Source organism: Mastigoproctus giganteus, chromosome 4 (assembly GCF_048544385.1).
Source record: "Mastigoproctus giganteus isolate SK-2022 chromosome 4, ASM4854438v1, whole genome shotgun sequence".
NCBI lineage: Eukaryota > Metazoa > Arthropoda > Arachnida > Uropygi > Thelyphonidae > Mastigoproctus > Mastigoproctus giganteus.
In genome coordinates this window covers 71279584-71295117 of record NC_143578.1, presented here as the reverse complement: position 1 = coordinate 71295117, position 15534 = coordinate 71279584, and the positions used below count along the sequence as shown (strand labels likewise).

The 15534-nt window shown below is 36.8% G+C and overlaps 1 protein-coding gene across 1 annotated transcript in view; it reads left to right on the top strand.

Annotated features, from left to right (window-relative positions):
- LOC150086824 (F-box DNA helicase 1-like) overlaps window positions 1-15534 on the top strand; it is a 501907-nt gene that overhangs the window by 40485 nt on the left and 445888 nt on the right. Inside the window, exon 2 of the mRNA XM_090371598.1 lies at window positions 10454-11311. Coding sequence (XP_090227724.1) covers window positions 10454-11311 — 858 coding nt within the window. The remainder of the gene's footprint in view (window positions 1-10453; window positions 11312-15534) is intronic.

Here is a 15534-nt window from a genome sequence, read left to right as displayed (position 1 = left end):
CTGTTAATCTATTAGTCCGTTTATCCCTCCAAGCTAGCAGTTTTCTGACACACCTAACACTGCCTCGATAGCATCAGCGAATATTCTTTGCACCCTTTCTATTTAAGTGTATACCATCCCTGTAAACACAGTCTCTCCTGTTAACAAGCACAGACCAGGCCGAGAAAAATTCTACCTCTTGAGCCTTGCACAACCTCTCCAGGGACAAATTGATCAACAAGGCTCTCATCATATTCCAGAAAACGGCAGTTGAATGAATAAACGAGGAAGATGAAAAGTTGGACAGTAAATGGATGTTGGCTGGTGGCAGCACGTGTTCGGACTGTTTGGAAAGAGAGAGTGGGAATTATAGAAGCAAATTCAGAAGAACAGAGCCCATGGAAGTATCTGTAGAAAAGGCTTGCAGCAGAAACAGTACATCTATGAGACAGAGTGCAGAGACTATGTTAGAGAGGAGTCATTAATTAACCTAACTGCCCTCTTCTGAAAGGAAGCTAGAAGCCTGAGAGAGGTTTTTGGGGCACCGTCCCAGATGTGGGTGAGAACAATATTCCATGGTAGGGCAGATTTGCGATTTGTAAAGAGTGAACAGCTGTTTGGAAGAAAAGTAATGTCGAGAGCGAAAGAGAAAACCAAGTTTTTTAGATGCAGAGGAAGCAATATTTGTAATGTGCTTGTGCCAAGAGAGATTAGAAATCAGGGTAATCCCCAAAAGAGATATATGAACTTGCCTAGAAATCGGAGTGTCACCAAAGATAAGCATAGGAGCAGAAGAATCCTTTTTGCGAGATATAAGACAAGACTGAATTTTAGAAGGGTTGAAATCAACTAAGTTGTCTTTACCCCACTGGAGAATTACCTGAAGATCGGCATTTAAGGAATTGGTAGCAGATATTCGAGAAGTTGAAGCTGACTGAGCAGGGCAGGGTTTCTCAGAATGGAAAGTGGAATGCAATGTGCTGTCATTGGCAAAACTATGGATAGGATTTCCAGTCAATGGAAGAAAGTTATTAATATACAAGAGGAAAAGAGTGGAGGAAAGAACCTTACCTTGGGGGACACCAGCATTAGTGGAGAAGTTAGAAGACAGAGAGCCATCTACCATCACCCTCAGTGAGCGATCGGAGAGAAAAATGGATAACCAATTACAAAAAACAGTTGGCAAACCATAAGATGGAAGCTTGTTTAGAAGACCTTTATGTCAAACATGATCAAAAGCCTTAGAGATGTCAAGAGCAACTGCTTGTGTTTCACCGAACGTTTCCATTGAATTTGTCCATAAATGGGTAATATAAGCCAGTGGATCGACACTGACGGAATCCATACTGGTGATCGTTTATCAGATGGAAGGTTTCTAGGTAGTTTAAGAGTTGGCGGTTAATTGATTTCTCCATTACTTTAGAAAGAGTAGAAGTAATTGCAATTTGCCACCCTTTTTAGCGATTTGCCACCCTTTTTAGGAACTGGTTGGATATGAGCAAATTTTTAAAGCAGAAGGAAAAACACCTTTGATATAAGAAAGTGAGAAAAGGCGGCAAAGAACAGGAGTAATTAAGGAGCACAGATTTTGAGAACAAGTGGAGAAATATCATCAGGACCGGGAGCTTTCTTAGCATCAAGATTCGTCAAAATCCTTCTGACATCCTTTTGACGGAAGACCATAGGAGGCATTGAATGGAGTGTGTTGGGAATGGTGGGAAGTGTTTTACCAAGATCATTAATACATGAGTTGGAAGAAAAATGGGATGCTAACAGGTCAGCTTTATCCTTGGTTGATGTGACAACAGAACCACCTGGTTTTGACAGAGGTGGCAGTGAAGATGGGCAGAAGTTGCGTTCAATAGCTTTGGCAAGAGACCAGAATGCTTGCCTACCATTAGGGTAAGAAGCAAGTTTTCTACTCTTAGTCCATTCAAAATATGCAATGTTCTTCTCTTGAACAGCCTTAGCACATTTATTGGAAAACCAAGGTTTGGATAAAGGACGAGATTTTAAAGTGGAGGGCGGAATAAAGGATTCCATTCCTACAAGAATGGAATTCCTACATGACATCAGAAGTTTTGAAACAGTAATTCGACCAAGGAAAAGAAGAAAAGATATCTCACAGGTCATCCCATTTTGCATTCTTGTAATGCAAAACAACAAGAGGTTTGGAATAGCCATGAGATAAAGGCTCCATTCGAGAAGAGACAATCACCAAGTTGTGATCTGAGGTGCCTAAAGGACCACTCACTTCAACTGTGTACTTAGAAGGGTTGTTGTGAGAAAAAGATCAAGTGTGTGTTGGCTATATGGTTAGGATTATCTGTTATTCTTGTAGGTAAATGAATAATCTGTGCAAGGTCATTAGTAATTACAAAGCCTCAGCATCTTGACCAGCTGGGTCAGTGTGACTAGAAAATGGAAGCCAGTTGGGTTTGTGAACATTAAAATCACCAAGGAAAATTACCTCACTGTTAGGCAAGTTTTACTGCAGAAAGTCAAGTTGCAGAGAGAGGAAGTCAAAAAGCTCCGAGTGATTAGTGGAGTAGGAAGAACAGTAGAGACAACAGATGAATTTGACACAATGAGGTAGAGAGAGAGAGATTTTAAGCCAGAGAAGATCGAAGAGAGGAGATTCCAAATTACCAAATCTCTGACAGGGAATATCGGAACGGACATATGCACAAGTACCACCTTTGAGGTGAAAGCAATCATACAGCGAATAATTTGGGCAACTGAGGCGAGCGGTAGTTGAATCAACCGATAACTGAGATTCTGTCAGAAAAAGTACATGGGGTTTGGCAGACTGCAAGTGGAAAAGGACATCGTTGAGATTAGAATTGAGACCACGTATATTTGTGAAATGAACTAGGAAGTGTTTGGGAGGTTTAGATCTTTTTGCAGATAAGCTTACAGTAATCCCTGCCTCCATCATGCTTGTTTGTTTGTTTGTTTGTTTGGTTGGTTTTTAGGAGCATTAGCAACTAAGGCCATATTGCTCCGGGAATATGCGGTGGTCATTCCTTGACCTTTCCGCATCCTCCGTATTTGGTGGTGACGGGCTCGAACCCCGGTCTAATCAAGAAGCGTGTGCTACGCACTGCTGCTCCTTCCCACCTGGCTACGGAGACGCCTCTCCATCATGCAGTCATACTGCATGATGGAGGCAGGGATTCTTTCAAAATTATATCTTTTCTTTCAAATTCTTTTAAAATTATATCCCACATCAGTATACCATGGTAAGAATATACCCAGATCCTTGACATAACATGGGCTCGACAATGGCCCCGCATACACACTACTTGGACTCCCTCCAGTGACTATCTGACAGAGTAGAGATAGCAAGATTATACACTAGCTGATCTGGAAGCTTTCTAAAGAGTTATCAGTAGGTTCGGTCCGGTGTACTAACTTGCAGCCGGCCTGCGAACACCATTTTAGAGCTGTACCCTTGAAATGTAAGGAAGATTGGATCTTTCCATGACGTTCATCATAACCTCAAAAGTCATCAGTCATACTGCATGATGGAGGCAGGGATTCTTTCAAAATTATATCTTTTCTTTCAAATTCTTTTAAAATTATATCCCACATCAGTATACCATGATCACTGCCACCTAGTGGTTCTTTGATCAGCAGATTCTTAATGCATGAATAATCACTGCTGATAATCAGATCAAGAGTAATATCCCCTCTGGTTGCCTCTCAAACATGCTGCTGCAGAAAACAGTCATCCACAAAGGTCTTGCCATTGGGCAAATGACTACACAAGTTCCAGTCAATATCTGGAAAGTTAAAATTCTCCGTTGTAAGGTATTCTGATTTACTGGCCCACTCTATTTCTCTGTATTGTTGTTCGTTGTACTCATCACAGTTATTAGGTCCGTACTAAACTCATACTCTGATTTTTTGCTTTCTTGGTGCTTATATCACACCAAACTGACTCTTCATTGCACTTGCCACACTTGTGAACCGGATGCAGTCTTAGATTTTTGTGTTTCCTAACTAACAGCATAGCCCCTTTCTTCCTATCCTGTGTGTCATTTCTGTACATATTGTAGTATTAGAGGCATATGATGCAAGAAAGCAAGCTTATGCAGCATCAGCCAAAAAAAAAAAAAAAAAAAAAAAAACAAGCAAACCCCTCCATTTGTTCCAAATGGAGGGGTTTGTTTGTTTGTCCTGCCCTGCCTGTCCTGCTGAGCTTAAATTTATTTAGGCTATTAGTTTACACAACAAAAGATGGAAGCCTGTTCCACCGATCAACTACCTGCAGGCTAAAGGCAAATTTCCGTATATCCATTCTACACCTATCTTTCCTCAATTTGAAACTGTGCCCCCTCAGGTTCTAGGCCTTATACACCTGAATCCGATCGTCTCACAGGTGCCTACTTTCCAGGCACTGCAATTTGCCGAACTTAAGCCTTTCTTGTTTTGTTCCCCTCACCAATCTTGTTGCCCTTCTTTGAACTCATTCTAGCAACTCTACATCCTTCCTAAAATGAGGCCTCCAGACATGTACACAGTACTCTAGGTGTGGCCTGACCATTTCCTTGTATAACGGGATAATACACTTAATTGATACACTTAAATAGTTGATACACTTAAATAGAAAGGGTGCAAGAATGTTTGCTGATGCTCTCGAGGCAGTGTTAGATAGGTCGGAAAACTGCTAGATTGGGGGGATACAAGGACTAATAGATTAACAGTAACCACTGGCAGAGGTGAAAGTGATTCTTGCATTGCTTCTATTGGAATGAGCAGCAGCCTGGAAAATAAGATGCAGGATATTTCAGAGACTGCTGGGAATCATTGGGGTACAAGTAAACACATGGGTTGTGTTAGGGTAGCTAAGAAAAAGAACAGGTGCATGTATACTTGCGTGCACACCAATGCTAGGAGTTTAGTAAATAAATTTGATGAATTTGAGGTATTGCTCAAAACATCAAAGGCAGATATTGTTGGGATTTCAGAGACGTGGTGTCACACAGATAATAAGGAATGCAGAACTGGAATTTGGGGAGTACAGTACAATGTCTACAGAAAGGATAGACAGGATAGGAAGGGAAGAGGGGTTATGCTATTAGTTAAGAAATACATAAAATCCAACTTAAGCCTTTCTTGACATCGCTGGACAGTGCAGTGTCGAGTCAGTTTGGTGTGACATAAGCATTGGGAGATCAAAATTGAGAGTAGGAGTGTGCTATAGGCCTAATGACTCTGATGAGTATAATAAGAAACTGTACAGGGTAACAGAGTGGGCCAGTAAATCAGAGAGTCTTATAATGGGGGATTTTAATTTCCCAGATATTGACTGGAATTTGGGGGCTGGTCACTCACACACTAGCAAGGCTTTTGTGGATTAATTGGATGATTGTTTTCTGCATCAGCATGTTCGGGAGGCAACTAGAGGGAGTAATACTCTTGATTTAATTATCAGTAGTGATTCTTCATGCATTAAGAATCTGCAGATAAATGAACCACTAGGTGGCAGTGATCACAGTGTGCTGAAGTGGGATTTACTCAAAGAGGTAACTACCATTAGGGGTAAAGGGAAGGGTTATTGCTTTCGTAAAGGCGACTACGATGGACTGAGACAGTATTTAAATTCTATACAGTGGGACCAACTGATGATGTTACCAACAGCAATTTCAAAATGGGAAGCATTCTAAGAACTTATCTTGGAAGCTACTAGGCTTTACATACCAACTAAGAAATATTGTTCAAGGTTTAGGCCTAAATGGATGTCAGATGAACTAATGAGACATATGGCAGAGAAGAAAAATGCATGGGATACATACAAATTAACACGTGACACAAAAGCCTATGATAGATACAAGTTGATCTGTAACCAAGTTACAGAGGAGGTTAGGCAGGCGAAGGCAGATTACGAGAAATCTTTGGCAAGAGATGCAAAGAAAAACAGCAAAGAGTTCTTTACTTATGTAAACTCTAGAAGGAAGGGGATGAATCAGATTGGTCCACTTGATATCGATGGGTCAACTGTTGATGATCGTGCTCAGGTAGCTAACAAACTAAACGAATATTTTGCATCGACATTCACACATGAGGAGTTATTCAGCGAGGGGAATGCCAGAGGTGTATTCAACTCTGGCAGTAAGCTAGAGAATCTTGTAATAACTGAGGGTAAAGTGGAGGAGAAATTGTTGAAGATATACACAAGAAAGGCACCTGGGGTGGAAGGGATCTGTCCAGTTATATTAAAGGAGGCAGCAAAGGAAGTAAGCAAACCCTTAGCCATAATTATGAGAGCTTCCTTGGACTCAGGGGAGGTACCCACAGACTGGAGATGTGCAAATGTGACCCCAATTCACAAAGGAGGATCAAAGGCTGAAACAAGTAATTATAGACCTGTGAGTTTAACTTCTGTTTCCGGAAAATTAATGGAGGCACTGGTTAAAGAAGCACTGCAGGATCATCTAGACAAGACTTCAGTTATATCTCATCACAGCATGGTTTTGTTAAGGGGAAGTCTTGCCTGACCAATTTGATTGGATACTATGATGCAGTCACAAAAGAACTGGATGCAGGGAATAAATTTGATATCATATACTTGGATCTTAAAAAGGCTTTTGATACTGTTGCACATGGAAGACTGCTGCACAAATTGGAGCAGTGTGGCATTGGAGGCAAATTGCTGCTATGGATAAAGGGGTGGTTGAGGGGGAGAAGACAGAGAGTGGTAATCAATGGACACTGCTCATCGTGGACTAATGTTATTAGTGGAGTCCCTCAGGGTTCAGTATTGAGTCCATTATTGTTTTCTGTATTTATAAATGATATTGATGATGGTATATCAAGCTTAATGTCCAAGTTTGCAGACGATACGAAGGTTGGCAGGTTTGTCAAGGACACTACTGACACTATGCTGCTGCAACAGGATCTGTAAAGGTTGAGCAGATGGGCTGAGAGGTTGCAAATGAAGTTTAACATTGACAAATGTAAAAGTACTACATATGGGAAACAACAACCCCAGAGCAACGTATCAACTCTGTGGTACTACACTGACAGTGGTAGAGAATGAAAGGGACCTGGGGATGGTTGTGTAGGCAGATATGAAGTTCTCTGACAGTGCAGATGGGCTGCAAGAGTAGCTCATGGTGTATTGTCAATGTTATATAGGAATTTTTATAGCAGGGATAAGGAGGTGATTATTGGCTTGTATAAGGCAATGGTCAGGCCACACCTAGAGTACTGTATACAGGCCTGGAGGCCTCATTTCAAGAACGATGTAGAGCTGCTGGAACAAGTACAGAGAAGGGCAACAAGATTAGTGAATGGAACAAAGGGGTGCTCTTACGAAGAAAGGCTTAAGATCACCTCGCTGGAGACTAGGCACCAGCGAGGTGATCTGATAGAGGTGTATAAAGCCTTGAATGGTTTGAGCATGCTCAATGCTGATGGGATTCTTCCTCTTGCTCAGAATAATCACCTGAGAGGGCATAAATTCAAATTGAGGAAAGACAGATGTAGGATAGACGTGCGGAAATTTGCCTTTAGCCAGGGGGTGGTTTGTTGGTGGAACAGACTTCCATCCCTTGTTGTGGAAGTTGATAGCCTAAATTAGTTTAAGGCTCAGCTGGACAGGTATTTTGAACGAACAGAGGGGTGAAGTGGAAGTGGTTATTTTTTATTTATTTATTATTATTTATTTTTTATTTATGTTTTTTTTTGGCTGATGCTGCATAAGCTTGCTTTCTTGCATCAAATCCTCTGCTAATGCTAATAATTGGTAAAAAAATGCAGGGAAGCAAAAGTTTATATTTGGAATGTAGGATATCACATTAAAACAAGTGTGCACTGCTTTTGTTGTAAAAAGAGACAGTGCCACTTTGCTCCCTATAATAAACAATGTTATTGCTGCCAGATCAACAATTGTATCTGATGAGTGGGAACGTACCAAATTATCCAATATTTGCCCATATGACTAAAAATCACAACAGAAATTAAAGATCCGACTACAGGTATTCAAACCAACCACATAAAAAACTACTGGAAAAGAGCTAAAAGTATTTTTAAAAGAATGGATGGGACATCGAAAGATATGCTCGCCAGTTATCTAGGTTAATTTATGGGGCAGGAGAGGTATGGAAAGATATCTGAAGAAGCATTTCGAAACCACATTCTTCACATAAGTAAAAGAATCCTTTTTAAATTCAATATCCTTATTTTTATCATTATGTTAAATCATTCAAATCAATTTTTTGTCATTGTTGTATTGCTTTTTTAAATTTTTTCTGCCATGTATCCTTAAAAGAAATGAAGTCTTGGTCATAGTTTTTGAATGTGTCTGTCAGTTTTGTTTTTTTATTTTAGGATTTTATTTTGAAAATCAGAACTTTTATAGGTTAATGATAACGATGTGAATAATTGTAGTAATTGATATCATATTCAAATTTTTAATATTTCCACATTAAAATCTTTATTGGAATAGAATCCTTTAATTCTCATAAACAGTCCCCCCCCCTTTTTTTTTTCTTTCTCTCTCTACCACCACGGTGGCTTGCGGTAGTAGCGTTGATTCAGAGCTTATAAATTCTTCTGTGACATCTAATAAGAAAGCGGCAAAGCACATGACACGACAATCGTGGCCTCTGCCAATTATCAGCCAGTGAACACGTAGAAGATCTTGATGTCTTCCAGCAGTGGAAGACTCCGCTCTGTATCTGGTACTAGAACTTTGCTAGTTATTTGCATAATCCTTCTCAATAGCCATTGGTTATTTTTCTTATTTTTGTTTTGTTAATATTCTGTATTTATTATTGCTTTTCTTCTTTCTGTTGCCCATCTCAAGTAATACGAAAAGTAATTCTTTTTATTTGCATTATTATAAAATGTACAATAAATGAAAAGAAAAACGAACAACTCTTACTTAATAACTGTTAATAACACTAATGCAAATAAATAGGCTTGTTTCTTGCATGCTATTTCAAGATGAGTATCACTCATGTAATCTGCAAGTTTATTCCCAGCACAGAAATGTATATGTAACTAGAACACTCAGCATCATAAGTACTACAATAGCCATCATAAAAATTAAAGGGTGATTTTTCAACCTTGCCAAATCAGCCTTCCTATGCATCTCCTGTTGCCTATCTCTCTCAAATATGTATTTGAGAGAGATAGGCAACAGGATAGGAAAAGCTAAGCTCTTTTTCAAACAGATTACAGTAATCTAGGTGCAAGCCATTACCTTCTCTATGCATTTAAAAATGTTTATAATCTTGATTGTTTACTGATACTTCCTTTCTCATTTAAATAATAATTAATTTTTAAATTTAATCAGCACCATTCTAGGGGCCACAGTGCTGCTCAAAATATTTGTTTTTTTTTTTTTTTTCTCTGTTGAAATCCACTACTGATTTTGTTTTATTACGTATGAAAAGTCTGTAAAAGAATATTTTTGGAAAATATTTAAATGATACACACATGCATATAACTTAGTAATGCATATATCAAATTATTCAAATTTTGATGTTAAAGAACAGTACAGAATTATTTAAATAAAAAATGTTATTTTAGCTTAAAAATATATATATTTATTATACACGTAAATGAATGTTTGAATTTCTTGGACTGCATGATTGCTTCCACAGAATACATCTTTTGTTTATTGCTACAAGTCTTAATTCCCCACCACACTGAATTTGTAAGTTTTATTTTATCTTATTTCTGTCATTTCTCAAGTGTTTATTGTAATATCACTTTGTCACTGAAGAAGCACTTAAGATAATGTATAGCCACCCTTATCTACATACCTATCAGGTTTTTAATTTCATTAAATTCAGTCTATTTAATGCAGTTTTAATGCAATTTGCAGCAGAGTGTTTTAATATTGATAAATTTGTTTTCTTACTACATGGGTTAGGATAGGTTTTGCTTTATTTTATTTTATTTTCTATATTTGGTTTTTCTCTATTGTCCATATCTCATGCACTGTAAAGAAGTCGACATACAAGAATGTGTTGTATACATCACACCATGCCCTTACATTAGTAAAGTGACTCTGGAAATGTATTTATAGCTGATTCTTTAGCTTCATCACTCAGGTTCTAACCTATCAGTTTTAAATGTCAGTAAATATGAAAAAATATTTACAAATATTTTTGTAAAAACAGTAAATATGTAAAAATATATATATATGTAACTGCTGTTTAGAGATCTGAGAGACCACAATTATATTTCTAGTTTTGTTCACACCAGAGAGATAGAACTCATGACTGTCATATTGCTTATAATCTCAGTAGAGGTACTGTGAAAATACATTGCCACAGTATCTCAACTTAGGTCTGGTAATGTCACTGTGAGCACTACCTACTAAAAACAATATGAAGAAACTTGCACTAACTTATAAATGTGCTGTGGTCTTACAGACCTCAGTTTAACAGTATACTTTTCTTTATGTGAAAACATGCCCATATTTTTTACTTATATTTTGATGCAATCTTTTCAGATGGATTTCATCAAGAGCATTAAACAGAAGCATGTTCCTGTTGTACGCCGTCGTATCCATTTGAATAGACTTGAATGTATGAAACTTGCCTCATCCTCCGAAGGTGCTGCGCCACTAACAGACCCTGAACAGTTTATTGCTAAGTTTAGGAAGAAAAATTGTAACTGTAAAAAACACCATAGATCATCTAGTAAGTCCTCTTCTGGGCATAATTCTAGTAAAATAAATTATCCTGGATTTTCCAAAGCATCTAATTTATCACATATAAAAACACCTAGCCAAGAGGAAATTTTACCATCTGGAAATTCTGATAATGGCACTCCTAAGCTCAGTATTATTTTAAAGACTGATTGTTCGCTCTCAGATTCATATTCGAAAAGACTAAATACATTAAGCACTGATTTTTTAAGAGGTAGGTCCAAAAAATTTAAGCAAGAGATTAAAGTAAGAAATTCACTTTTTAATTACTATAGCCCACTTAAGGATCCAGACTTCGAGAATTCATTGCAAACTATAAAGCAGACACCATCATATTTGCAGAATTCAGAACAGATTCAATATATGAACCAAAATGAATTTTGTGCTTCTTTAGTCAGGTCTGGGGACTGTAATTTATCTGACTGCTCTACTGTTCCAAATGAAAATATTGATTATAAGGATCCATATGGTCTTCTGGGAAATTCCAGCTATATTTTTCAGGATAGTGAAGATGAAGAAGAAAATAATGAACCTGATTATTTCCTTTCTCTTCCAGTTGAAATTTTTGAGATGATTCTTTGTCAGCTTCCCATAATGGACTTAATGCTCTCCTTAAACAGAGTGGCCAAATACTGGTATCGTACAATAAATAATGAAAAGGTAGGTCTGTTTAATAAGTCATGAGTAATTCATTGATTATTATGCAATATAAAGAATTTGATTTTATATAAAAGGAAAGTGCTGGGTTGTTGGCATTATTAATTATTGACTAGTTAAAACAATCATTTTTTTTGGTCTTATTTCTGATCAATATATTTACTTTGTTATATTGATCTATAAGCAGAGTGGAATCTTAACTTATATTTGTATTTCATAAGAAATTTGACCATATTGAAATTTATAAATATTGATACCAAACTGGGTTTTTGTTTAGTTAGCTAACAAACAGGAATTCTTCAGTTTATTGAAACTTATGAACAACATACCAATAGTACAGGTAACCCTTGTATAACACGGTAGTTAGTTCCTAAAAAATGTCGTGTTGTGCGAAACTGTGTTATACGGGACTAAGAAAAAGTACAAAAAAGGCGGTGGTGTTCCAAAATCTAACAAAAATACACCATTCTAGATTTTGTGTATCTTCTACTCTCTTTAAAAAATCAGTAATCTGGGTTTGTTTGCTTTTGCTTCATAAATCTTTGTGAATTTTATCGTATGGAACTAAGCATTTTTGAAGCTCCCTTTTGAACTTTGGGCTCCTTTCGTTCAAGAATCTGAATTCAAAAAATAAGGTTCTAATTGCTTGGCTAACTTTATGCCTTCCCGTATGCTTTTTAGTGTAAAATTTGGAAGTTTAGAATTTTCATCTGGACTATCTTTCTCTGAATTGATTTGGTTTTACCTCCATTGCCATTTCTGTATTGCCAGCCTCTTTTTCTACCAGTAATTCTTAAACGTCTTCAGTAATCATACTTTTTTTATTTTTTTGGAGCATCAGCAACTAAGGCCATGTTACTCTGTGTATATTGTCTATAAATTGCATGTATCCCGAGGTAAATTTTCTGTTTTGCTGGATGAAAAACCCGAGTTTCCGGAAGGAAAAAACCATGCTACCCTCGCCTGAACCCGAAAACTCAGCCATGTTGTGAAAAAGACCCATAAAAATTCCTCCCATCATCGTTGGGATTTGAATTCAGGTCTTTTCCACCTAGTGTGTGAAGGAGGGCAATTCTATCAACTGTGCTACCCATGAGGGCTTCAGTAGTTATATCATCAAAACATAGCAAGTTCTACTATTGCACCAATTCCATTTTCCGCTGGTTCAATCATATTTCCTGAATGAACTGATTCTGGCCATACATTTTTCCAATAACACCTGTTGACAGTTTTACTTCTTTCAGCAATAAAGCTATGAATTTGATACAGTCCACGATTGTGAAATGTTTCCATGTCTCCGTTACTTCAACAGATTCGGAAACATTTCACAATCGCGGACTGTAATATTTTGTTGGGAAAGCCTGGTGTGCTATCCAATAGCATTAAAACTTTGAAATCTAGATTTTTCCACAAGTTCAGTAGCACAGAACGTAACATGGGGATTTCCCAACAAAATAAAATACAGGGATTTCTCAATAATTTTTTTTGACTAGTGAGTCAGCAGCGGGGATTCAAAAAGAGTGGAAATGTTGAAAAATTACATCCGAATAATATCCTGTTATGTGAGGTTTACCGAAATTCTCTAATCATGTTAGAGCGAAACCGGGTTATATAAGTACCGTGTTGTGTGAAGATTGCTGGAAATTATCAATTGTGTTAGAGAGAAACCGTGTTATAGAAATACTGTGTTATACGGGGGGTTGCCTGTATATTGGTTAAGAGGCCACATTCTGTTTATTGTGTTTTTGTTTTAAGCGGATAGAATCCACTTAAACAGAAGGCAGAGAGAATATTCATACCTGAAAATAGCCCACTAGCAAAGGAAGTTTACATCTTCATTATTATGACATCTGCACTTCTCCACGTGTGTTTTGTATTTTTTACAGTTTATGGATGTAACCATACAAAGGGATATAAAACTCAGATCACTTGGTGCAATATATTAATTGTTCTCAGATTCTTAAGTGTTGGATCTATAATCTTTAACCTCAATGCAGTCCTGCAAGAAATTGTTAATCGTGGCTAGGGCCTTCTAGACCTAAAAAACTCAAAAGCACACTTACAAATTTTTTTTTAAAACTTGATCAGTAATGCTATCTTTTATTAATAAGACATTTTAGGTTTGTAAACTAAAATATCTTATTTATAATTGCAGTAGTTATTTTAAAAAAATGTGTTTGTTCCTATTCACGTTTGGTTTGATGCCAGTGTTTGAAAGTTTATAACATGACTGCCTATAAAATTTTGCCTGAGAATTTTTTTATGTCATATACATTAATACAGCAATACCTCGCTTAGCACAGCTTCAAACAGCACTGGTTTCACTGTAACACGGTTTTCAATTAAGTTTAAATCAAAAATTTACTGTACATATTAAAACTCATTCAATAGCCTAGACATGTACTCTACATATATGCTGCATTGTTGTAGCCTAGCAACGCATACATATATGCTGCAGTGCCAACTCTATTGTCTCACATGCACATGTGCCAATAGCTCCCCTCAGGTAAAAAATGTGTTTGTTCCTATTCACGTTTGGTTTGATGCCAGTGTTTGAAAGTTTATAACATGACTGCCTATAAAATTTTGCCTGAGAATTTTTTTATGTCATATACATTAATACAGCAATACCTCGCTTAGCACAGCTTCAAACAGCACTGGTTTCACTGTAACACGGTTTTCAATTAAGTTTAAATCAAAAATTTACTGTACATATTAAAACTCATTCAATAGCCTAGACATGTACTCTACATATATGCTGCATTGTTGTAGCCTAGCAACGCATACATATATGCTGCAGTGCCAACTCTATTGTCTCACATGCACATGTGCCAATAGCTCCCCTCAGGTAGTCACCAGAAACATGCAACAGTGTTCAGTATTCTTAATTCCATCCTGACAAGACGACATGATAGCTTTTCCAACTTTTCATTTCACAATTTATTTTTTGCCTCTTTAAATACGATTGAAAATATATTTGCATCTTGGCTAGAAATCACTGCCAACAACATGCGTTCTGTTTGGAAGCATGTTTTGACCTATTTGGCAAATTATTTCACTGGTTTTGAATCACGATTTCAGACAATTGCCAAAGACATTGTGAAGATCAGAAAAGACTTGGGATTTGAAACTTTTTGACACTGCCAATGTACATGACTGCATTGACTCACATGCAAATGACTTAGATGATGCAACTCTCCTTGAAATTGACTAGCAAACTGCATATGAAGAAGAGGAAAACAATTCTGAAGTGGATAACACTGTAAGTGGCACCAAAAGAATTTTCAACAGAAGAATTGGAGAAAGTTTTTCGGGGGGGGGGGATTGATGTGGCCTGTAAGGCGATTGTGAATGAAGATCCGGATGTTGAACGTAGCATCAAGATATGGCAAATTTTACAAGATGGGTTTTGATGCTACAAAGACTTGTATGCTGAGAAAAAGAAGAGACGACTTCACCAGACTTAATTATTGAAATACCTAAATAAACAATAAAGCTTTTTTCTCATCTCTAATGATGTTACCTTTCATTAATAAAATTTTTGCAATATTTTTAATTTCAAATCCTTTTAATTGACTATCAACCGCAAATTGTTTATAGATTTATTATAATTTATAGACTGTTTCTCTGGTGTGCGTTCAATTAAAACGCATTATAATTTTACCTCAATCAGCACGGTTTCACATAACACGGAACAGTTTCGGTACCAATGTGTATATATATATATATATATATATATATATATATATGTATTAATGTATATATATATTAATGAAAAGCTTAATAACAATACAGTTTCAAAAAACAGTACAGTATGAGTAATGTGCACTTTTTTTTTTTCACACAAGATAACAGTGGATGCAAAAGTTTCAGTTTGACTACAGTTTTCAGAGTTTATAATGTAATTACAAGTAGAAGTTTTATCTTTAAATTTTGTTACAAGATTAAATACACTTCATATTGCCACAGTATGCATTAAATGCATACTGTGGCAATATGTTGTTTTCTGTTTGACACCAGTTTTTACAATTTATTATGCAGCCACCATTATGATTTCCTTGAAATTTTGTTAAGTAGATGCAATACACATTAAAGAAAGAATGTATAATAATTTTCTTTTCAAAAAACAATTCACTGTGAGGAGTGTAAGCTTTTTTATTTGCACACAAATGAAATTTCTTTTTTTTTTTATTCCTGATGTAAACAAATGGAAGCATGTGGTCTGC